This window comes from Octodon degus, unplaced genomic scaffold (genome assembly GCF_000260255.1).
Source record: "Octodon degus isolate 3935 unplaced genomic scaffold, OctDeg1.0 scaffold00004, whole genome shotgun sequence".
NCBI classification, from domain to species: Eukaryota; Metazoa; Chordata; class Mammalia; order Rodentia; family Octodontidae; genus Octodon; species Octodon degus.
In genome coordinates this window covers 36,543,156-36,566,308 of record NW_004524580.1, presented here as the reverse complement: position 1 = coordinate 36,566,308, position 23,153 = coordinate 36,543,156, and the positions used below count along the sequence as shown (strand labels likewise).

The 23,153-nt window shown below is 58.8% G+C and overlaps 1 protein-coding gene across 3 annotated transcripts; it reads right to left on the bottom strand.

Moving 5' to 3' along the window:
* Nucleotides 1-14,129: 14,129 nt before the first annotated feature.
* Nucleotides 14,130-22,531, bottom strand: Rasd2 (RASD family member 2). 3 transcript variants are annotated; one of them, XM_023717233.1, is made up of 3 exons: nt 22,513-22,531; nt 18,260-18,539; nt 14,130-15,980 (listed from the first exon to the last, which is right to left on the bottom strand). In XM_023717233.1, exons 2-3 carry the CDS (start codon nt 18,528-18,530, stop codon nt 15,451-15,453), a joined length of 801 nt encoding a protein of 266 aa, XP_023573001.1. In that variant the 5' UTR covers nt 18,531-18,539; nt 22,513-22,531; the 3' UTR covers nt 14,130-15,450. The 3 variants fall into 3 exon arrangements, with proteins under 3 accessions (XP_023573001.1, XP_004623933.1, XP_023573007.1); XM_004623876.3 differs by lacking the exon at nt 22,513-22,531 and adding an exon at nt 22,074-22,107; XM_023717239.1 differs by lacking the exon at nt 22,513-22,531 and adding an exon at nt 21,738-22,093.
* Between the last annotated feature and the right edge of the window lie 622 nt (nt 22,532-23,153).

The following is a 23,153-nucleotide window of genomic DNA, read 5'->3' as shown; positions in this document are numbered from 1 at the left end:
AGGTCACATTATCAGGGCTCCAAGAGGTGATTGGGATCAGATGTCACTACCAGGTTAGGGTTAGGGTAAGTGTTAGAGGTCATGTTGCAGAGGCTCTAAGAGGTGGTCAAGGCTGTAGTTGGAAGCGGAGTTAGTGGTCATTGGTTAGGGCTAGTGTTGGACATCACAGATGCCTGTCTCCTCCTGTGGGATGTCTGTGTCACCTCCCTTGCCAGCAGGGAGGCTGCCACAGGTAGCCCTCAGCCTGGACCTCCAGAACCATGGGCCAAATCAACCAGCCTCTTTTCTCCACAAAGCATCTGGCCTCAGTTGCCTCATCACAGTGATGATGTGGACTGAACCCATGGTGAGCAGACTCATGGTCTGTACTCTAGAGCTGAGTGTGAGGGTCATGTGTGTGCACGTACGCATGTAGGTGATTAGTGGAAACAGACTCCAAGCCCTAAGAAACACCTGGATTGCATCCTACAAGACAACCCAGAAGCCACTGTGCCTGACAGCAAGGTGGGTGACAGGGATGGCCTCTTCCAGGAGAAGGCTGGGAGGCCCAGGCTGTAGTGACTGCCAGGACAGGGGGGAAAAGGCACTTGGCAGAAGGAGCAGAGTGCACTGGCCCTGCCTGACCATGCTTCAGTGTCCCTAGGCACAGCCATAGCTCCTGCAGGCTGAAGCAGTGAGGACCACTGTGACCAGGCCAGGCACAGGGCCAGGAGCACCTTCAGTGCTGTCCAATAGCAGCATGCAAAGCTGGCAGGGCCACTGGGTCATGAGCCCTGTCGCCAACCTCTGCACCAGTTAGCTGTCTTCCAAGGGCAACCCACCTGACTAAACCGAGTGCCCACTAGGAGGGTCACAGTAGCCGGGCAGGGCAGGGTGGGGCCTCGGAGGCATGGCCACTTCACCCAGGACAGCCACACCCCTGTGCCTCCTCCCTGCTTAGACCAGGCCTGTGCCTGGCTCCTGCCAGACACACCTACCCCTTGACCCTAGCTGCTGCCCAGCAGACCCAGTGCGAGGCCACAGCAGAAAAGCGCTGGGGTCCCGGGTCTTGGGTCGGCTCCCTTCACCACCCCACGAGCCTCTCCAGTCTTCTGAGTTTGGCTGGGCATGTGGCTCTCCTTCAGTGTCACTCCCCTTCACTTTCAGCACGGTTTGGCCCCAGACCAAACAGGAGGTTTTTGCAGCTCTTTCTGTGCTCCTAAAGCCGGGCTCCAGGAGAGACGTGGTGTAGCTCCTCCTGGCCGCTAGATGGCACTGACGGGTCGCTCCATGCCCGCTGGGGCCTCAGGAAGCGTTCAGTGCAGACCCACCTCCTTCTGCCCTGAGCCCGAGGAAACAGTCAGCTGGGCCGGAGACATGGGCAGCGGGTGAGCTGGGATCAGGCAAATCTGAACTTGGAGGTGCCAACCAGGGCCCCTCAATGTGCTCCCTGGGTCTCTGTGAGGCCCTGGGTGCTGGGGAAGCTGGACTGGCGTGGAGCCCCTCTGAAACGGAGTGGAGGTCCGCACTGGCATCCACACCTCCCAGGCACAGGGCGTGCTCCGTGAGCAAGGCCTGTCCCTGGCGGCCCCAAGGCTCTTCCCCACCAAGAGACCGGGGCTACCTTTGGGGGTCCCTTGCCATGTGACCTCTGGCGAGGCACTTCCTGTCTCGGTTCCTCTGCTCGGCCCTGACCAGCCTGAGATGCTGAGAGCATCGTGGAAAATAAGGGCTTGGGAATCGGACAGGCTTGGGTGTGAGCCCTGCTCTCAGTCCCATTCCCAGCTGCGTGACCCTGGGTCTCTCTGGAAATCTCATTACCCGTGCAGGCGCTTGTTCTGAGTCTCTCCTTGACTCCACGGCGAACTCTGCAAGGGCTGAGCTTGTATCTGTGTGGCTCACAGGCTCGGGGCAGCTCCGTGGCAGCACGGACATAGCCTGTTGCGACTCCTGCTCTGTCCACTCACCCACAGATGGCAGTAGCAGGCCCGGCTCTGCACCCTCGAGCCAGCCCCGTTGTGCGGAGGAGGGAACCCAAGCCCCAGAGAGGCTGGGTCCTGGCGGTCCTGAGGTCGCAGAGCCACACCAGGGCCTGAGACAGAGCACCACGGCTGCTGTGTTCACAGACGGAGAGCTGCCAGGTGGCCCTGCCAGAGACTCAGGCCCAGACCCCAGGCCCAAGGGGCTCCTTCATACTGGCAGAGGAAAGCCTCCCACTGGGTTTAAATATGAAGTATCCCCAAGGCTCGTGCAGGAAGCATGACCACAAAATACAGTTGTTGAGGGGACAAACAAGATAGCTCAGTGCACTAAAGCACCTGCTTAGGCAAGCTCAAGAACTGCAGTTGGATCCCCTGCACCACATGCCAAGCCAGCCCCAGCCCCAGGGCGGGCTGAGCAGGCCAAAGTGACACACCTGTAATCCTAGTTCTGGGGAGGCTGAAAGCAGGAGGATCACCACGAGCCTGAGCTGCATAGTGAGATCCTGCAATAACCAAATACATTTTTTTAAAAAATAAAGAAAAAAGGAAGAAGACAAAATGAAAAGAAATACAGTTAATGGTTAAAATTGCTTTTAGCTGGGGATATATTTCAGTGGCATAGTACCTGCCTGGCAAGCACAGGGTCCTGAGTTTGATTTTGATTCTGATATATATATATAATAGTTTTTAATTACAGTAAAAGACACATGGGCAGTAACCCTTCAAAACCCTCCCCTCATGCTGTGGACACACTCATTGCGTTGTTGTTGCTGCTTCTTGCAGCAGCTCTGGAGCCCTCCTTCTTGGGCATCTTTAGTTACACTGTCCTGACTGCCTCCATGTCCTGAATCTATTCAAATTGTTGAGCTTTCATGGTCTTTTTGTGTTTGTGGATGAGCCAGAAATCACAGTGGCAGATCCAGTAAATAAGATAAATAAGGACAGAGCAACATGTTTTTACCTGACAGAAATTGCCATAAACATCTGGGCATGGTGTTGTACACCTTGAATCCCAGCACTCAGGAGGCTGAGGCAGGAGGATCACCATGAGTTTGAGGTCAGCCTGGGCTACATAGTGACTTCAAGCCCAGCCTAAACTGAACTACATAGCAAGAACTTGTCTCAAAAAAAAAAAAAAAATGCCATAAACACAAACTGTAAACTGCTTCAGAAAGTGGCGAGGACAGTGTGGCAAGCGTGTCAGGGAGAGGTGTTGAGGGAGGTCACTGGTGATGTGTCTCCTTTGTAGCTTTTTCTATTTCAGCGCTGGCCTTGGTTTCTGAACACATGTCACACTGACCTGGACCCCCAGGCCACAGCGGGTGATGTCATGCTGAGTGTGAGCTGGAGGGTGGGGGAGAGTGTCGGAAGGAGGAAGTGCAGGTAGCTTGGGCGGGCTCCTGTCGGAGGCGTCCTCTGCGTGACTCCTTCTCTTGGGTGCCCCAGCCATAGGGTCAGTGACTATGGACTAAAACTACTGACCCTGGGCTGGTGAGATGGCTCAGTGGTCTAAAGCACCTACTTAGAACAAGGTTAGCAAAGCACAGGGACCACGGTTCAATCCCCCAGCACCACATGCCAGCCAGCCCCGCCCCCTGGTGGGCTGAGCTGGCCACACACACACACACACACACACACACACGTATAAGTAAAAAATGAATAAATAAATAAAATAAAACTGCTGACCCTGAGCCCAGGTGACCCCAGCCCTGCAGCTGCTTCTCTAGGGAGTTTGGTCAGAGTGGGGCAAAGCCAGCTGACAGAAGACAGATGAGACTGTCCTAAGCCCCCCATAGCTCTTGCCTCACCGCTTAGTGACTCCTGCACTTCTGGTCCAAGCCCTCCCATCCAGTCCTGCTGCCAGGCAGGCTGGAGATGGGGTGTCTGGTCAGAACCTATCTTCAGTTTGAGGAGATGGGAGCCCACAGTGCCCTGGAGAACCGGGCGGGCTGGGAGGCCTCTGATTGCCCACATCCCTCTGCTCTGAGCAGCGGCCTCTGTACATCAGGACACAGCCCAGCCATGAGGGCACAGGGAGCAGCTCCTCAGTGGCCTTCAGCCTGGGAAAATGCCCGGTTTCCTGTCCCCACTCCGCCTCCAGTCCCTGTCCCCACAGCTGCTCGAAGCTCCCCAGAGGCAGCTCTGAGGAGCAGGTCAGAAGTGGAGGCACTGCTGCTTGCATCCTGCTGCCCTGTCCCTCGTGTGAGCCGCCTCACTCCTGGGTCTGGCCAGAGGAGAAGCAGGAGGGGAGTGGTCATGGGTGGGCTTTGGCCTTCACTGGGGTGACCTGGGGCTCAGCAAGGTGACCTCTTCACCACAGGCCTGGCAGCCCTCTGAGGAGCGGGACAGCTGCCCCAGTCACTCTCCCCTCCTGCAACCCAAGAGGATGCTGTCTGCAGTGTCACCATGGGACCTCACCCACCTGTCAGTCAGCCTGGAAGTTACCTACCTGCCCATTTTCTGGCCTGTCCCTCTGTTAGGGTTTGTGTCCAGATGTGCCCTCAAAGCCTCATGCAGTCATGAGGGGTGGGCTTTTCAAAAGTGGTTGGATCTAGAGTGTGTGGAGCTACAAAACAGGGTTTCACTGTGCAATTCAGGCTGGCCTTGAGCTCACTTTGTAGCCCAGGCTGGTCAAGAACTCCCAAAGATCCTCCAGCTTCAGCCTCCCAAATGCTGGGGTTACCCAGCCTCTGATTGGCTTGGCATAATTCTGGCTAGGATTAGGGGTATGAATGTTATACCTGCCCTAGATCGAGTAGCTTGCATGCAATAAGATGCAAAATGAGTCGCATCTTTTCCCCCTTCATTGCTTTTGCTGTCTTGTGGACACCACAAACTGCTCTCTGTGATAGCTATCTGCCAAGCCACCCTGCCTTAGAGTCAGTGGATTATGAACTGAAGCCTCTACAGACTGAGCCTAACTTTTTTCCTCTTTACCTTTGGGCATTGGATGTTGTCCCAGCAAGGAGAGAACAGTAACTAAGACACCTCCAGTGGACCCCGTCCTCTGACCAACCCCTACCTTCCTGTCTGCTGCTCCATCCGCTGAAAGTATAGTAACAATGGGCCCAGCTGTGAGCTTAGCACCACTGTGACACCGAGGGCGGCGGCTGCCAACCGTCCAGAGATGGCCTTCTTCAGGGTGCAGCCCCGGCCTCCCCATTCAGCCTCTGCAGCAGCCGATCCTGCGTGACAAGTGACAGGTGGCGAGGCCAAGTCCGTGGGCCATGGCCAGGCTACTGCGTCCTGAGGACAGCTCTCCAGGGCCAAGAGAGCCAGCATGCTCAGGCGCAAGCTGGAGCCCTGCGATCGCCATGCCAGTGAGGGGCAGTGTGGACTCAGGCCCCAGAGCGGCTGCCCTGAGTGCTCTTCCTCCAGTCACCACCACGTGAGCGTGCACTGGCACTGAGAAAGCTGGGCTCCCAACCGGTCCTGCTCTTGGGCTGACTGTGGGTCAAGGCAGGGTTTTGGCCTTCGGTCTTCCTGCCAGTGGGGCAGGGGAGGTCCACAAAGTGGCCTTCTTTTGTTTCTAGTACTAAGAATTGAACCCAGGGTGTTCACTCTGAGCTCCATCTCAAACATATTCTCATTTTTTACTTTGAGACAAAGTCTTGCTAGGTCATTGAATTGCCCAGGCCAGGGGCCGGGGAGATGGCTCAGTAGGATAAGCGCTTGACTGGCAAACGCAAAGATCTGAGTTCAATCCCCGGTTCCGCCAAATAAATAAATAAATAAATAAATAAATAAATAAATTGCCCAGGCCAAGCTCAAAGTTGCGATCTTCCTGCCTTAGCTTCCCAGAGTGCTAGGATTACAGGTGTGTGTCACTGTGCCAGGCTGGGGTGTAGTTTTTTACCCTAGTGGGCAGCGTCCCCCATTTCTTCTCCTGAGCCCTCCTCATGGGAGCTGTGGCACCTGAGAGGAGCTGGGCAGGGACCACCAGCAACCCTTTTGATCCTCGCTCCTCCTGCAGGGTGGCCTGAGGAACAGGTGGCACAGCCAGGGGAAGGGCCTGGCATGGTCACCCAGCCTTCCATTTGCCACAGGAGCCACGATGCCTGTGTCATCGAATCCTAGCAGGAGGCGGCAGGGAGCTGGGCATGGGTCTTCGTGTGGAGGAGGTCTGAGCCGCACTGACCCACACTGGCCAGTCGAGGCAGCAGAGCACTGAGATATCTCCGCATCCCACCTGCAAGGCAGCCAGCAGCATGCAGTGGAGCAGGCGTGCTGGGCCTCCAGCCTGGGTTGAGTGCTGCTCCATCACTTCCACACAGAGACTGTGGGCAGCGACCCAGCATGCTGGGCCTCAGTGTTCTCAGATCATCGCGTGGGGCCTGGCTGGGCTCAGCAAGCTCAGCCCTCAGAGCCACACCGCCACAGCTTGAGGCCCTGTGTATGGCTGTACGGACACAGGAGAATATACAGCGGCAGGGGGCAGAGGACACCCTGGGGCTCCAAGCCCCTGCACTGGGCAGACGGGTACATGACGCATGGTCCCTGCTGAGCTGCCGCACTTCTCGTGGGGACCACTAGTTTCCTGCTACATCTGACCCTGTAGCTCTGGAACCACAGCCTGGGGCCTGCAGGTCCCTTACTGCTGTCCTCAGGAAAGCTGTTGGGAGACACGTGTGCTATATGCATCCCTCCCCCACAATGAATAGTCTCCGGCCCCCGGCCGTGCTCCCCTGGTGCTGAGTGACAATGTGGGCGCATGGGGGAGGAGGAGCCACTCCTGCTGACAGGCAGCTCCAAGCAGCACTACGCCCCCACGGCTCACAGCACAGAGACGCCCTGAGCTGCTCCCCAGCTTGGCCAACCAGGGCGGCATCCTCACTGCAAGCTCCTATGCAGTCCTAGGCTGAAATGAAGGTCGAAAGCACAGGACACACAACCTGCCCCTGGGGTAGCAGGGTGCCTGGGGTGCTGCAGCAGAAAGGGAACAGCGACTGACCCCAACGGTGGCTAGAGTCAGTCAGTGCTGGAAGAAATCCAGGTTGCAGCCATTAGGGCAGCCCCAGAGGTCTTCCTAGCAGAGTGGATCACCCTGCCCTGCAGGACTCCCCGAGGCCTTGCTGGTGTGGGGCCTTGGGCAAGGCCCATGAAGGGAGCAGGGCTACGGGCCCTCCTCATACCCACTCCTGTCCGCTGGCTCACAAAGCCCTGAGGAGCACCCGCTGCACACCAGAACTACAGGGAGGGAGCGGTGGATGGAGAACTAGGGAGCAAGCTTCTGGCGGGGACAGAGTGACTCTCGACAGGCTGAGGTCCCATCTGAAAACTCGGGATCCAAAATGTCCGAAACTGAAGCTTCCTGAATGCAAGGTGGCGCCCAGGGTGGGGAATCCCAGCCTGACCGCCTGGGCCCGCCAAGGCTGGGCGGCCACATGCACCCTGGCCAGGCAGGAGTGAGCCAAGGTTGTGCCTCTGGGCCTGCAGGGGGCAGAGGGGACTTGACTCCTGGCCAGGAGCCTCCCCGAGGGTGGTCAGCCCCTGTGCTCGGCAGATACACAGGACCTCCACGCTGAAATGCAAGTGAGAAGTGCCCAGTCCACCTGGCAGGTGAGGAGCCCGAACCTCGAGGGGCAGCCTGGCCCGACAGTGCACCCAGCCCCACACCCACGGCAGGGCTTGAGGCCCCTTTCCAAAATGATATTCTTAAAAACTGGTCTCAGTAAATACAGCTAAAAAGGATGGGCCAGGGATGCTCTCCACTGCCTGGAAGCCACGTAAAAAGCTCCATGGCTACAGAAAGCCCCTTCCCGTGTGTGCCAGTCTCCTCCATCAGCTTCAGAGATCACGCAGCCTATCCAAGGAGAACTGAAGAGAGGCTTTCCACATGGGTTAGGAGCGGGTGAGTGTTGCTCACAGCTCACCAGCATCAGACCCTTATACCTCAGCGTAACTTCTCAAGCCACCAGGCAGTGGGGGCGGCAACCACTTCTTCCAAGCAGTGCCTGTGGGGCAGGAACGCCGTGAACATCTGCAGAAGTTCCTCACCAGCATGAGCCCTCTACACACAAACCCTGGTGAACAAGCTGTGGCATGCTCGTCAAGAGAAGGCCAAGGAGGCCTGTTGTCCAGGTACAGCTGCCCAGGAAGCACAGGCCGGGAGTCCTGCACCAGGGCGAGCAGAGGACTCTTGGGGGAACAGCACAAAGTGAGAAAGCAGCCGAAATGTTGACAGGAAAATTCCAAGTTAAGCTCTTACACCAACACCCCTTCCAGAGCTGGACGCAGCCACAGCAAAGCTAGCGCTCAGTCTTCACCAGGGAGTGCTGCACAACCACAGCCCAGGCCTGTGGTGCAGGGAAACAACTGTCTCTTTATGGCTGGTGTGGGGCAACACCCAGGCCGGGCTACGGAGAGGCTCTCAGGTGGTGTCACGCTTCTGTGGCCCAGGCAGGAGGGACACTGTGATGCTTCTGCAGCTCTGCGAGAGATGACTGCCCTGCCACTTAGGCCCCCATACGGGGAAGCAAAGTCATACAGCCACCCTTGACACCCTGAGCGGAGAAGGCGGCAAAGCTCTGCTGAGCGATTTCCCACCGTGACTCGGGTTGTGAGGGGCCAGTGGGATGTAAACTGGCCTGGGAGGTGGTGGGGTTTCTGGGAAGCCCCTGGGCCACAGCAGCTGGGGGCAGGGGAGCACAAGTGCGCAGACTCCCCTGCATCTGTGGGCCTTGTTTAAAACCCAGGAGAAAGGGTGCACTAGGAAAGGAAACCTGTGGTGGTGCCCTTCCTGAAAGGCAGAGGAAGCACTATACCTTAGAAGGTGGCGAAGGAAAGCCCACCAGCCATGCTCTGCTGGGGCGGAGCTTCATGAAAGGAGAGGCCAGAGCTCTTCCCGAGTCTGAGGAGGGAGGCAGCTGGTGGAGTGAAGAAGCAAACCTGTCCTGGAGTGGCCAGGCCAGGCCAGACATCAGGGTCTGCTTCCAGCTCCCTGTTTATGCCTGGAGAGACTGAGGCCTGGGAAGGGGAGGCCCAGGACAGACCCTCTAGCTAAGGTCTGTTGTCATTCAAGATGCTGTTTTAGGACAACAATGAGGAGTGACTAAGACCACCACCTGTCAACTAAGCTGGAAGTCCATGGCCATAGCGGGGCCTCAGAAACCAACCCAGTCCCTGGGGAATGGAGACCCTGATACCATGAGAGTCTGTTCAGAGTGAGGAAGAGGAGACAAAGGGAGACATGAGCCAGCCGGCAGACACAGCAGCATGGGGTGGCCCGGAAGGAGGAGGGCAGCCCAGAGCTGACTCTAAGGTAATACCCCACAGGCTCACTACTGTCTGATTGGCTAAAAGCACCTGAACAGCTGACAGGCTGTCCCCTGGTGGCACCAGGGGCATCTCTCAATTGCAAATCGGATCCTATCACTGTTGCACCATGGGGGAAGGCACACAGCTGCCCTTTGGTCCCTGGTTTCTGGCTGTAGTGCGGGGGGCACTGAACTGTGTTCCTTCCCCTGCTACCTGGCCATGGTCTCACTGGAAGGGGCACCCTTCCTGACCACCCTCTCACATGACCTCCTCCTGTGTGCCAGGAAGCCACACAGCATCTCCCTCCCATTAAGTCCCTCAGCCTCAGCCCAGCTAGACTCACAGCAAGGGGCCTCACTACTCAAGTGCTGAAGGAAGTAGCAAAAGCAGGCATGGGATCCTGGGCCAGTGCTGCCAACTTCAGGAGATCCGTGGGGACAGGACTCAGGTAAGTGAACCCAGTAGCCACAAACTCCCAGCTTGCTGTTGGCCATGACCTAGAACCACCGTGCCCAGCGCCTGGGTGCCCTGGTGACAAAATCTCACCCTGGAAGTGCCCACACGATGGAGGCTAATCACCATTTGGGCTGTTGGCTGCCAGCAGTGGAAGAAACAGAGCCTCTGCATACCAGAGTGGCAAGGTCTCCCCATGGAAGAGCCCTACAGGAGAAAGACTCTTGGGGAGGACAGTATCCAGACCCTTATGTCACAAACAGGGAGACTGAGGCACAAGTCCTTAAGGGGCTTGCACATAGCTACCCAACCACAAGGTGCCTGGTCCCATGAACCCTGCCAGGAATCATGGGGAGGGAGGGACCAACCTGTCCCCATGCTGCTGTTCTCACCCATGGGCAGTGGAGGACAAGAGTCTCTCCCAAAGGCCGCCCTTCCCCAGGCATACACGCCCAAAGCCTTTTGTCAGCCATGGGAGAGGTGGGTCACCATGGAAACCTCAGGACTCTGGGCTGCAGACGGCTGGCTTTCCGTAGACCTTACCATGGCTCCCGCAGCTCCGGCTCCCCAGGCCCCCAGCCATGAAGCAGGTGCACCCTGGTGATGGAGATGTCCCGACCCGTGGGAGCTACACTGCGGAGGAGGCCTCTGATGACTGGCATGTGGGGTTGAATCTCTAATTAAAACATGTGCCAGGTGCCACTCAGAAGAGATCAGCCCTGAGCTGAGGTCTTCACCCCTGCAGCTTCCCAGGTCTCTTCTGCAGGAGCCATGACATACGCCCTTAATAGTTCTCTCCACCTGCACCCAGGAAACATGGCCTTCACACTGGGCATAGGCACTGGGCTCCACTGTGGTGATCATCAGGCCCACGGTGCTTCACCCAGTGTCCTGCCATGGTCACCCAAGTGGTGTTAGAATGTCCCTTCTGGGCCTCATCCCCAGCCTATTAACAACAGCTCTCAGACAGGCACCCCAGCTAGGTAGTTTTCAAAAGCTCCACCCAGGTTCCAATGTGTACCCATGCTGGGAACACCCCACTCTGCTCTTTGTACAGATGGAGAAACTGAGGCTCCCAGAGGTGAGGGGACTCACCGAAGACCGTGGTCAAGAGGAGCTTCCAGGCTAGGTCTTCTCTGGCTCATCTTGCAAAATGGCCCAGAAAAGGGAAGGCAAGTGGCTCTGGGCATCCAGAGGCAGAGAAGAGGGAATACTTCAGAGAGCAGTGCCAGGGGCCAGGGCCAGGGCCAGGGCAGGGCAGGGCAATTGCCCTCCTGGAAGCAGCAGAAGATGCAGGACTTCAGTGAAGGCAGGCACAGGTAGCTGCAGCTCCAGACACCCCGAGGAAGCCCCAGGAGACTCTGAGAGCACTACAGTGAGGCCCTGGGAGGAAAGGACACCCAGGGAACAGCACTGCCTCTCAGGAAACTCTGAACTCCAGCCACAGCCCCTCCAACTCTGACAGGTGGATGTGAGAGCCCTAAAGGATGTGAGCTGAATAGCCTAGAAGGAGAAAGAACTGACAGAGCCCCATGGGAGGGCCAGGGCTGCTGCAGGAGACATGGGCCACTGCAGATTGCGGGAACCCTGAAAGTTGGGCATTGTGCATGCCTGTAATTCCTCTCAAGAGCCTGAGTGGGAGGGCTGCCATGAGTTTGAGGCCAGCCTGGGCTACATAGCGAGACCTTGTCGCAAACAAACAAAACTCCAGCGGAAGGAACCCTAGAAGACTCCAGCCCCCCACATGTAGTTTTGTTCATGCAAACTCACTGCTAAAAATCACATCTGTTACCCATGAGTGTCAGGGGCTTGGTTCCAGGCCAGGTCTTTATGACCTATAAAAATAACAAAAGAACCAAAGCAAGAGTTTGTGCCAAGGGAAAGAAGCCACTGAACAAGGGGGAGAATGACATGGCTCCTTCCTCCTCCTCCTCCTCCTCCTCCTCCTCATCTTGGCAGAGCGTGTGCATTCCTGGACCCATGTGCCCACTGTGTGCATGTGTGTATTTGGGTCCCATATGTGTGCCTGCACATGTATGTGTTGGTGTTTGTATGTATGTGGGGGGTGCACACCATGCCTGTGTTGTGTGAGTGGCATATGCATGTGTGTACATTTATGTGACAAGTGTACATGTGTATGTGTGCATATGCATGCTCATGTCTGTACATGCTAGGCGCCCATGCATTCATGTGTGCGAGAGTGTGGGTGTGTGCAGAACCTCAGATGACCTACAGGCTGCATTTGGGAGGAGAAGGGGATTGGAAAGCCCAGGAAGCCCTTGACAATAGTGGATTAAACATGTAGTTTGGGCCCATCTCCAGTGACCTCCAGGTCCGTGGCTGAGACAATTTAGTTTTGCTGGTGCAAAACTGTCAGTGCGGGCTGGGCTCACAGGCCTCCCACAGATACAGCTCCTTCTGGAAAACGGCCTCAAAAGAACTCCGTCTGTGAGCACCAGCAGTGGAAAGAAAGATGAAGATAGCTGAGAACATGTTGGCATTGCCAGAAAAAGGGTGAGTAGATGCGAGTGCAGAGTCCGAGCTGCCTCGCTCGTCCGCAGCTCCTGAGGCCCACGCTGTGCTGTGGTCAGAGAGAGCTGGCGGAGCAGCTGCAGGCCGCCCATGTGGGTTGGGGGCTGGGCCGGGACCATGTGGCCCTGACCTTGTGTGGCTCCTTCCCGAGCAACAGCCCTGCACCCTTGACTCTGCAGACCCTGCCTGCTTTCCACGCCAGCCAGGGTTGCCAGCACCTGTGTGCATCCAAACACTTGAGGGGAGTTGGGGGAGCCACCAATAGGCGTATGAAAATTATTAATAATCTTGTCATGGCTCATCTGTATTGAAAGCTGATGATATGCCTGGTGCTGAGCTGGGCGTTTATATTAAGCATAATTACATTTCTGTTAAGTGGAGTAATGCCATTCTCCGCCTCCAGGAAGCACTTCTTGGTAAAACTCTGTGAAGCCTTCACAGGCAGCTCAGATCGTCACCGCCTCAGAAGCTTCCTGTCATGTCACCTATTATGCCCCAACTATAGGGCCCAGGACTATGGGTGTCCACTCCCTCCCAGAGGCAGGACCCTTTACCTGGGCCCTCGGGGAAGGGTTTGTGGAGTGAACACTAGCTGTCCCATGGGCCCCTCCCTCCAGTCTCCCTGAGCCCCACTGCCCCTCCCAGGAGCACAGCAGTCTCCACTCAGCTCAATGTGATAAATACAGATCCCAGCTTTCTGCTTCCGGTGTAATTTCTTAGGAAAACACTGGAGGCTGACAATGTGCTCTCTGGGGACTGGTCCTGTCCTCAGCAGGCCATACTGCAGGAAGCCAACAGCCCTGGAAGGCAAGTCAGAGGCTCCTGCAGCACCCCGCCTCCTCCAGGAAAGTGACCATACTTGCTCAGGCTGCAGGCTGTCTCCCCTTGGCAGCCACCTCCCCCACCACCACCAACCCCAATCTACATGAATCCATCAGGAATAAGACATGGCTGCCCAGAGCTGCCAACTGTCCCAGCAGAGTCCTGAGGGCCACAGACCAGGTGCCCACCCTCCCAGCACCCTGCGGGGCAGCATTCCCGCACCACACAGCATCCTGGACAACTGCAGACCCCACACCTCTCAAATCTGCCCTATGAGTGCCAGGCCAGGCCCTGAAAGGCTCAAGCCCTTGAGCTAATAGGAGGGGAGCCCAGGAGGATTTTGCCATGAGCTGTGCTCGGTCTTGGCCAAGACTGCATCCCAGGCAGAGAATCCGGAAGCATCAGTGTGTTGAGGGGACACTAGCTATGTTTACAAAAGCCGCGGGATCCGTGTCCTATACCAGCCTTCCACGGACACCAGGACCCAGTGGGCAGAGGCCGTCCTTCCCATGACCCCTCCAGTGGGTGAGGAACCCCACAGGCAGGATGGCCTGTCTGCTCAGGGAACAGAGTACCCTGGGAAGCATCTTTCTCAGGGAGCCCCACCCCCAGGGCACACTTCCTGCCCAAGAAGCACCCCCAACCGTGACTTGTCCAGGTGAAGCTGCAACAGAACAGACATGGCTGCAGAACAGTCAGGGCGTCATGTGTGCTGGGAGCGCTAGGCAGCACCCCTACCCACTCACCAGGCGCAAGTCACACCCCACCCTGCCAGCCTGCTGGGTTCTCTCCACACAAGGTCCTACTAAGTTGAGTGGCCTGGTTTGGACTCTGATTGTGTCTCAGCCTCCTGAGGAGATAGGACCTGACTCCTCCACCGCACTTATCAAGCAAAAATTACTCTGGACATCGCCAAGGTCCCTGACACAGAGGGGGGTATCTGCTTCCCACCCCCAAGGCCCTGAAGGGCCAGGCTGGACACTGTGCAACCCACCACAATGGGGAGGAAACCCAGGTATCCCCAGTCTCTAGATGGAGACAGTTCAGTGCTGCCTGCCTCAGTGCAGCAGCACCCCCACAACAGCCCACACCAGCTCCAGAGCATACAAATCCACTTTAATGCACAGGTACAGAAGTTGGGGGCCGGGCAGAGGGGAGGGAGGAGCAGACAGCACCCCCTGGACAAGGCCCTGGGTCTGCTCTGAGGGTCCACACAGGGAGTGGAGCAGGGGACAGAAATGGGGTTGCAGGAGCAGGTGTGGAGAGCCTGTATACGTGTGTGTACACTGGGTCACAGGGCCTCATTGCTGCTTGAACTGGGGCTGGGTGCAGAATGCAGGATGGGGCACCTCCCTTGGTGTGCATCCCCAGTGCAGGTCTGCTCTACTCTGCCCCGTGCAGCCCACAGCAGGAGGAAGCCAGGCTGGTGGCTCAGCTCTGTGGGCCTCAGAAATACTCCGGAGATACCATGTGGCCTCTCGAACCCTAAACTCAGCATCTTTAGGGTTCTCTGACAAGAGCTGTGGCCCTTTGGGTTGACATGGGCTACAGGCACAGAGCCACCAGGCCGGGCACATGGTGCCCACATCTGTCCTGGGGGCAGCCCGACCACCACTGTGCCTCCTTCCAACGGCCTTGCACAGACAGCACTGGTGGATGGGCGTGCCCCTCTCACTTCCTAGCATGGTGGGCACAGCATCACTGGTGCTCACTAAGCGCGTGAGGACCAATACTGTAAGGTCAGCCAGGCTCTTGCAGGGCGCTGTCTGTGCCGGCAACCTGGGGCCCTGGTCTGTGGAAAGCAGCTGGGATTGCTGACTGCACAGGAGGGAGCAGTCACTGGCCAAGACACTAGGCCTGCACCACGGAACTGGCCAGGGCCACCATGTCCACTGCCCTCAAGACAGGGTGCAGTCGCAAACACCTGGTGCCACTGTGGAGCAGAGGAACATGGGGGGGGGGGAGCTGCAGGACAAGTGGGGCAGAGGAGCAGGTAGAACATAGGCTCCTCAGGGACTGTAGATGAAGGGGTGCCAACGGTGGGCACTGCAGAGCTAGCAGCACCCCAGAGGCAACCCACCATGCCAGCCCTACCCAGGGAGAGTGCCTGTGACCGCCATCCAGGCACTTGCTCCAAAGGCTCTGCTGCAGCGAGAAGATGCCACCAATTTGGTCCCTGAAGCTCCCTGTGCCCTGGGCTCAGAGTCGCATCCTCCCTGGGGAAGCTGAGGCCAGCAGACAGAAGGAATGAGGAGACTGGGGGATAGGCAGGAAGGCAAAGGAACTCAAAGATCATAGCGCCTCAGGGGTCTCCCCTCTGAGGCAGGGGTCCAGATGGGGCTCCCGGCAGGGAACACAGGCAGCAGGCAGGCACCCCGGGCCCCTCTAAGGCTGCCTAAGTCCCTGAGTCCCCCGCATGCCGGGCTCACTGGACAGTGCATTTGTCCCTCTCACGGGTCTGGCCCTCCCGCAGGACCTTGGCCTTGATGTACTTGAGGTCACTGTTGACACTCGGCCGCCGGGCAAAGGGCGAGACCATGCCGTAGGCGTCCACACCCTTGCCGCGCCGCAGGCACAAGGGCCGGGTGTGGAAGGCGTCACCGTACTGGACAGAGATCTTGCGGTGCAGCGCGGGGCTCATCTCATGGGGCAGCTTGGCCATGCTGAAGAGCATGTAAAACATCTCGTCCACATTGGTGTTCTTCTTGGCTGACACCTCAAAGTAGGCACAGTGCTCGTCACCAGACACCAGCAGCTCGGCCTCAGAGCCAGGCACCTGGCGGCACAGCTCCCCGTGGTCGCTCTTGTTGCCACAGATCACCATGGGCAGCTCAGCTGCCTCCTTGGTCCTGTTCTTCAGGCAGGACTTGACCTCTAGGATCTGCTTCTGCAGCCGCTTGACCTCATCGAAGGACTCACGGCTGTCCAGGCTGAACACCAGGATGAAGACATCACCTGCCGGGAGAGCGGCATGAGTCCCACGCACCTCGGCCCAGGGACTAAGACAGAGAGTCACGCACCATGGGGCTCTCAGGGACCTGTTGTTGGCCTCCCTGTGTCCAAGGCGGGAATCAGGCTCCGAGCCTAGCGCCTTGGCCACACTCAAACATGCTCACCCTCACCATGCTTCTCGGGGCGCCAGAGGATGACATGGACGGGCACAGCCAGTGCTAGAACCGTATTTCACGCTCATGGGCCCCTGCGCCTGCTCTGGGAGTCCTGGCCTGCCACAGCCAGGCCCACTGCGGGACACACACGGCAGAGCACGCTCATAGCGCAGAGCCTCAGGTGGGCTGAATGCCCCACCAGGCCTCCCTTGCTCCATGTGGGTGATGACACGGACAGACCTGAACCCCAGCCTGCTGTGTGGCAGCGCCACTCTCATCTCTGCTCCAGGTGCACAACTTAGCCCTGGAAAGTCACACAGCTCAAATGGGGCTCAGCAGGGACTGCAACCCAACCCTGCCCTTGGCCGGCACGCAGCAGGTGCTGCCTGCCTCCTGAACACCTGAGGGACAAGGTGGTCACTCCCTACCTGGCCCGCCACATGCTCAGAGGCAGCATGTACCTCCATCCCAAAACCTAGATGATCACAACCCCATCTCGATGCCCTTTCCTTGCTTTGTCAAGCTCTTAAAATGTGATGGATCAGGATCCTTGTCTCGGAACCGGGGCCCAGTGGTGCTGCCACGGCCAAGTCTGCAGGAGAACCCAAGAAAACCCACCACCCCCCTGGTCCCCACACAGCACAGTGGTGTACAAGCTCCGGGGTGCACACACACTCCACTCCAGGCCCCCACAGCAGGCACTCGGGAGGCCGCTGTAACGTGGCACAGACAGCAGCCACATACACTGCTCCCAGAGTGTCAGGTCCCACTGTCCTGTCACGCTGGCCCTGGCCGTCAAATGTGAGACCCCATGGCCGTCGCCGACGGAGAGCTGGCTGAGGTGAGAACAGCCTCAGGGTCCCTGGCACCCAGCTCCAGGGCAGAAAGCAAGGCTGGGCTGGCGGCCGAACATGGCAAGAGCAGACAGATGTACTCGGAATGCACAGCACAGCACAGCCAGAGCCCTCAGCACCGGCAGGACACAAATCGGAATGCCAATGTGCCCACAAGGCTGGGAGGGCCGCAGCAGGCCCAGGGGAGGCTGCCTCGGTGAAGCAGAGTGGCAACGGGGGCAGGTGCGAGGGGCTCCAGCCTTACCTGTAGGTCGCATCCAGCACTGGCAACTAAAAGCCTGAGTGGGCTACGCGGCGCCTCCTCTCCTCCGCCCTGAGCACCCCCGGGCTGGGACAGCCCACCTACGCCATGCCCACCAGGTGCACGGGGCAGCGGGGACAGCCGGAGTCCAGCATATCTGCCTCCAGCCCACATGTAAGCAGCCAAGCAGCAGAGCCAGGACTGAAGCCCAGACCCACCAGGCTTCCTCCAGCCAAATCTCCCTCTCCAGACACAGATGCCCGAGAACAAAGGGACCGAGGAGCCTGAGTCCTAGGCAGGCTGAGGCAGTGTGGGCAGGCATGGGTTTCTAGGGACAGTGGTATCTGGTTTGGGATGCGTCAACGCTGAGGAGAATCACCTGTGTGCTGCCTTAGCTCTTCCAGGCCTAGAAGGGACCAGGGTGGAGTGGCAACAGCCACAGCAGGCGCCCCGGGAACACTGTGCAGCTCAGGACCAAGGCTCACGCTCGCCAGCACCTCCCAGGCGTTAGCTGAGCCCTACAGGCCCGGAACAGGATCCAGCGGAGGAAGCACAGACTCAACCACAAAGGCCCAAGCGTGCAGCTGGCTTGGACTGCGTCCGTCCAGACCCCTGGCGCACCCCACCCCCCGCCTCCCATCTGCTGTCTTTTCCTGTGCTCTCAGCAGGCTGGGAGGCTGCTGGAAACTCAGTGGAAAACAAGAGATCTGGCTGCCACCTCCCCACTGTGCTTCTGCCTAGAGAGAGCTCCTGCCTTCTGCCTCAGTTTCCCCATGCCATTGTGAACACCCAATAAATACACACTAAGCTCTAAGAACGAGGTCAGGCCCTCAGCCACACTGTTACTGCCAATACGGAGCACCTTCCCACCACGCCCCCAGGCCCCATTCTCTAGCCGTGGCCAAGGCCAAGGGCCCCCAGCTCTGCTGGGTCTTTCTGTAGAAGAAGCCACAAGCCCTCCATGCCCGTGGGTCAGCACCCCAAATTGTCAAGCACCAGCCTCAGCCCAGGCCAGCCCAGCCCAGCCACCACCTGTGAGGATGGACAGCCGGCGCATGGCAGGGAAGGGGTGGTTGCCCGAGGTGTCCAGGATGTCCAGCTGATACATGTCGCCGCGGATGTTGTACACCTTGCGGTGGAAGTCCTCGATAGTGGGTGTGTACTGGTCCTCGAAGCGGCCATTGAGGAAGCGTGAGACGATGGCACTCTTGCCCACACGCGAGGCACCCAGCACCACCATGCGGTAGGAGTTCTTGGCCGGCACGCTCAGCGCACAGTTACCACTGGACAGCGTCTTCATCATGGTGCGTGGCTGCAGCAAAGGGGGAGCCAGCGTCAGACACCCCATCCACCCCGGCCCCGCCCCTGCTATAGGCCTGGGCCTCCTTTCTACCACCTGGCCTCATTTCCACCTGTGAAATGGGGATGTGTAGCCCCAGCCACGCACTGACCCATACCTCCCCACCTGCTCACTCCTCTGCCTCCGTTTACCCACCCTTCATCCAGGGGTGCCCTGGTGGGTCTGGCTCCTGTGTAAGCACCAGGACCCCTACAAAGACTCTGCTAGCAGTAAAGGAACTGACTGCTGCCCTCATCTGAATTCCTGTCAGACTGGTGGCTCAGGGCAAGCCACGGGAAGGGTCCAGCCTGCATTCTAAACCAAGGGTGCTGTGGCCCTTCAGTGCTCCAGGAACGAGAAAAGGCTGTCTTGACCTTTGCCGCCCAATGTCCAGACTGCTCTTGTGGCCCAGGGAGGATGGACCCTGGCCAGAGAGGGCTCTGGCTGCCCAGGACCTGCCCCCAAGAGACCTGGGCCAGAGGATGCCTGCAGGATGCAGCCACAGACAACTCAGCCTCCCTTCCAGATGCAGAGAAGCCCAGACCTGGGGCGGGGGGCTTTGGTCCCCCAGAGAGGCCCAAGACAGATCTGAGCTCTGTACCCCCAGGGACATGAGCACGACCACTCAAGTGGAGACTGCTGGGCACAGTCTCCTGGCACGCAGCCACCTCTGCTCACCTTGCCTACAAACAGAAAGCTGCTCCCCAAACACCTTTTACGAGAGTGCTTGTCTGTGGTGAATGCTCCCACCACAGCCAGGTCCACAGAGCAACAGGGCCTCAATGAATGAACTGAGAGGGAGCCGGCCAACAGGCAGTTCACACACAGCTGGCTGCCAGCCTGGAATCAGAGCAGCAGGGTGACCGCTGATCAAGCCCTTAGCCAAGCATGTGTGCCAAGGTTGGTGCTAGATACAGAATAGTCATGGCAGCTGCAGCCCATTCTGTAGCTAACATACACTGCTGTCCACATATCACTCTGCCTGCCCTCAGTAACAGAAGCCAGGGACACATGGGTGATGCTACCTGTTCTTCTGGTCAGGACCAGAGAGCAGGGTGGACCCAGGCAGTCTGCATTGTGCTGTGGGCACAGCACCTCCCCTAGGTAGACCACCTCCATTTCTCAAATGAGGACGCTGACAATTATATGCTATGGGACTTGCCCACCTAGTCAATGAGAGGGACCATGGAAATCCCAAGCCTGAGGCCTCTACATTATGGGGACATAATGACACCAAGCACCATGAAGGTATCCCAAGGGACTGCAGCACCCTCTACACAGCAGATGCTCAGCAATTGACCCACGGGGGAAAAGAATGGCAAAGTCCCACTCTAGGACCTTCCACACTGGCCAGTTCATGTTGAGACAGGTCCCTAGGGAACCCTCAGGCCAGGGCTGGGCACAACTGGGGTGTGCAGGTGAGGGATCTAGGACTAGGAACAGTCACTGCCTCCTGTGTAGCTGGCTAGGCACCTTCAGAGAAGATGCAAAAAGAGGCCTCTCCCCCAAAATGCCTCTACAGGGAGCGGGATGCTGGGATCACTGTGTCCAGACCACAGAGGAGGGAGCCACATTGTCAGCACTGTTCTCAGCTCCCAGCCGGGAGCCCTGGGGCAGGCAGGCTAACACCAGGGTCAATGGACTTGAGGCCAGAGGGCGGAGGCAGGAATAAGCAATAAGAGCTGGAGTCAAAGTAGTTAGTGGAGACACAAGGGGAAATCCTTGTGTTCTGCAGATGGCCCTGCCCACGTGGGGCTGCACAGCACCTGGACAACAGGTGACAGCACTCCGTGGCACCAACCCCCACCCCACATCCTCCCGGAGAGAAGCCTGGGCTCTGTCTCTCCAAGTGCCTAGGCTGCAGACAGAACCGCATGCAAAACCCAGAAGCCCAGAGCAGAGAAACCACATTCAGTGCCCAATGAAGGCGCGAGCTGCTGACCACCCCCCGCTCTCCCCAAAGCAACCAGGAGGCAGAGACAGGGTGAGGCTGTCCCCAGAACAAGAGGTACCATGGGATCCAGCCCATGGCGCTATGTGTGCTGCACCTGTGTGTGCTGTTTCACCCCAGCTCATAGGGAGGGTCCACAAGGACCTCTCAACTGATGGGGATACTGAGGCTCAGAGAGGTCAAGTCGCTTCCTCAGCTCACAGAGCAGGTGACTGGCTGGCTGGGCTAGGACCAGCACCAAGCTGTCTGGCTCCAAAGCCAAGCTCCTGCCTCTGTGAAACCTCAGCCCCTGGCATGTGACTCCAAGGGCTCAGCTGCACTGGAGAGGGCAGTAGCCCAAGCGGGTCACACCCTCATCCCTTGCCCCCAGGTGGTCTGCCCAGGACTCTCCTGCCAATAGCTCTGATTCCCCTTTCACGCCCTCACTAGTCTCCAGGTCTACCTGAGAGCTGCACAAGTCAGACTGCAGGGCTGGGGACTTCGCAAAGCCCAGCTCCAGCCTCAGGGTGCTAGGAGCCCAAAGGACCAGCTCTACCCCTGAAACCAAAACCCCAAGACTCTCCTGGGCTGGGCCTTCCCTCTGCTGTGGGACAGCAGAAGCAAACTACAGGACAACATACTCGCACACACATGCACACACATGCACACAACCACCCACACACATCCACAGCCACATGAACGCATGTTGACACACGCAAGTAACAGCCTCGAGACCCTTGCTTTTAGCTGTCACGCGACTGCCTGAGGTGCAGCAGGTCCTGCAAAGGCTCCTCCGTCTCTGAGGCCAGGGGAGGCCTGGGTCCTGAGTTCCCACCTCCTGCTCCAGTGGGTGACATTCCCATCACCTCCCGCGGAGGGAGAAGGCAGAGGCCCCAGCTGAGCACAGTGTCTTGGAAAGGGGTCGCTCCCTCTGCATCTGTGAGACAGCAGCTCCTACCGGACCAAATCGGACCCCGGACAGCTGACCCCGGGAGGACGCGATCCCTTCTCCTGACAGCGTCCCATGAAGTGAGCTGGACCAGGACCCAAGCTCGGAGTTCTGGCGTCGCACCTACAGGGTCAAACCGGGAAGGCCCCACCCTAGGAAAGGGACGCGCTCCAGGCAGGATCTTCGAACTACAGCTGCGCAGCGACAGCCCACGCGACCCCAACTCCCCTACCCAATCGACCCGGCCTCCCTCCGGCCCGCCCAGGCGCGGCCTCTGCCTCGGTGCCCCTACCTGCGCCCGGCGCACACTCCGCGCAGCTCCGGCCGGGCACCCCGGCGTGCGCTGCGGCTCCGGGGTCCCGGCGCGGGGTCCGCCCTCGATGCGGGGCGTGGAGCATCCATGGGCACGCGCGGCGGGGCCCGGGCGCGGGACAGGGTCCGGCTCGCTGTCGCCGGCCTGGCCCGACCCGGTCCCCGCCCCAGGAGCCTCCTGCTGAGCCAGGGGCGCCGGCTGTCCAACCCAGCTTCCCACGGAGGGCCTGCGTTGGGCCTGGTGCCCACCCGCTCTACGGAGCAGAACTTTGGCGACAGCGAGGACGCGCGTCCCTCCCGCACCAGCGGCGCCCACCTGCCTCGGCCGCCCGCGAACCCGTCCCGCGCGGCGCCAGCGTCAGCGCTCCGCCAGCCGGTGCGGCCCCGCCCGCTCCCTGCCCCCGCCTCTCCCGGCCAATGAGCGGCGAGCTCCGGGCCGACCGAGTCCCTGTCGCCCCGCCCCGCCCACGCCCCCGGGGAGCTGCAGTCTGCTCTCCGCGTGCCCGAGTGCGGGGCGCGGGGCGCTGGGCGTGGGCCGGGGCCAGGGCGCGCACCTGGACTGGGAGGCACCGCGGAGGCCTCTGCCACGCACTGACAGCTCACCAGTCCAACTGTGAGGGGGCCTGCTGGATCCCCGACCCCTCCTCCTACCTGCCCGCCCTAGCCTTGCTGCCTTCCTGAGGTCTCCGCGAGCAGGACTCGGTGGCAGGGCACGTGGGCGACGCACGTGCAGCCCCGAGGCGCCCCGCAGTCACCTTGGCCCATGTGCCTGCGCGGAGGTCTGCGCACACTGCCAAGAGTGCTATGCAGAGATCTTGGTGGGGGACAGCTTCCTTTGTCCACGCGCGCGTGTTTGGGAGAAGCTGGCCTGCCTCTGAGCTGCACCCTGAACCCTCCCTCCTGCTCAGCGTGGGGTTGATTGGGGTCAGACATCAGGAGTTCCGGAGCTCCATCAACTGGCTACTAAGTATTTCCTTTAAATCCCAGACCCGCTTCCCCATCACACTTCCATCGTTAACATCACTGCTTTAAATTAACATAAATGCCTTAAATTACTGCCTTAATTGCCATAAATGGAAGGTAAGGGTAAAACCAGCACAAGGAAAACAAAGCAAGGTTATTAAGTTCTGGAACTGGGCCCTACTGGGAAGGGAGTGGGCATAGTTGGGAGAGGTAGACAGCCCCTTCACACCAGGCAGAGCCCAGTCCTCCTGTTAGGCTTGGGGGCAGGAAGACTTCTAGCTCAGAACCCACTGTGGAGACCCAAGTAGGCTAGCCTTTCTGACTGTCCAGCTCGCTCCTTTGGGTGAGAGAGTGGTTCAGGCCTTGCCTTATAACTGCTGTGTCTGACCCCACCCAGCCAAGAGAAGGTTCCGGTCAGCTGTGAGATGGGTAA

Excerpts from the sequence above, each read along its gene's own strand:
- Rasd2 (XM_023717233.1), bottom strand. The coding sequence starts at position 18,530 with ATGATGAAGACGCTGTCCAGTGGTAACTGTGCGCTGAGCGTGCCGGCC. Across the intron at positions 15,981-18,259 it reads CCGGCTGTCCATCCTCACAG|GTGATGTCTTCATCCTGGTG; the intron begins GTGGTGGCTGGG and ends CTCTCCCGGCAG.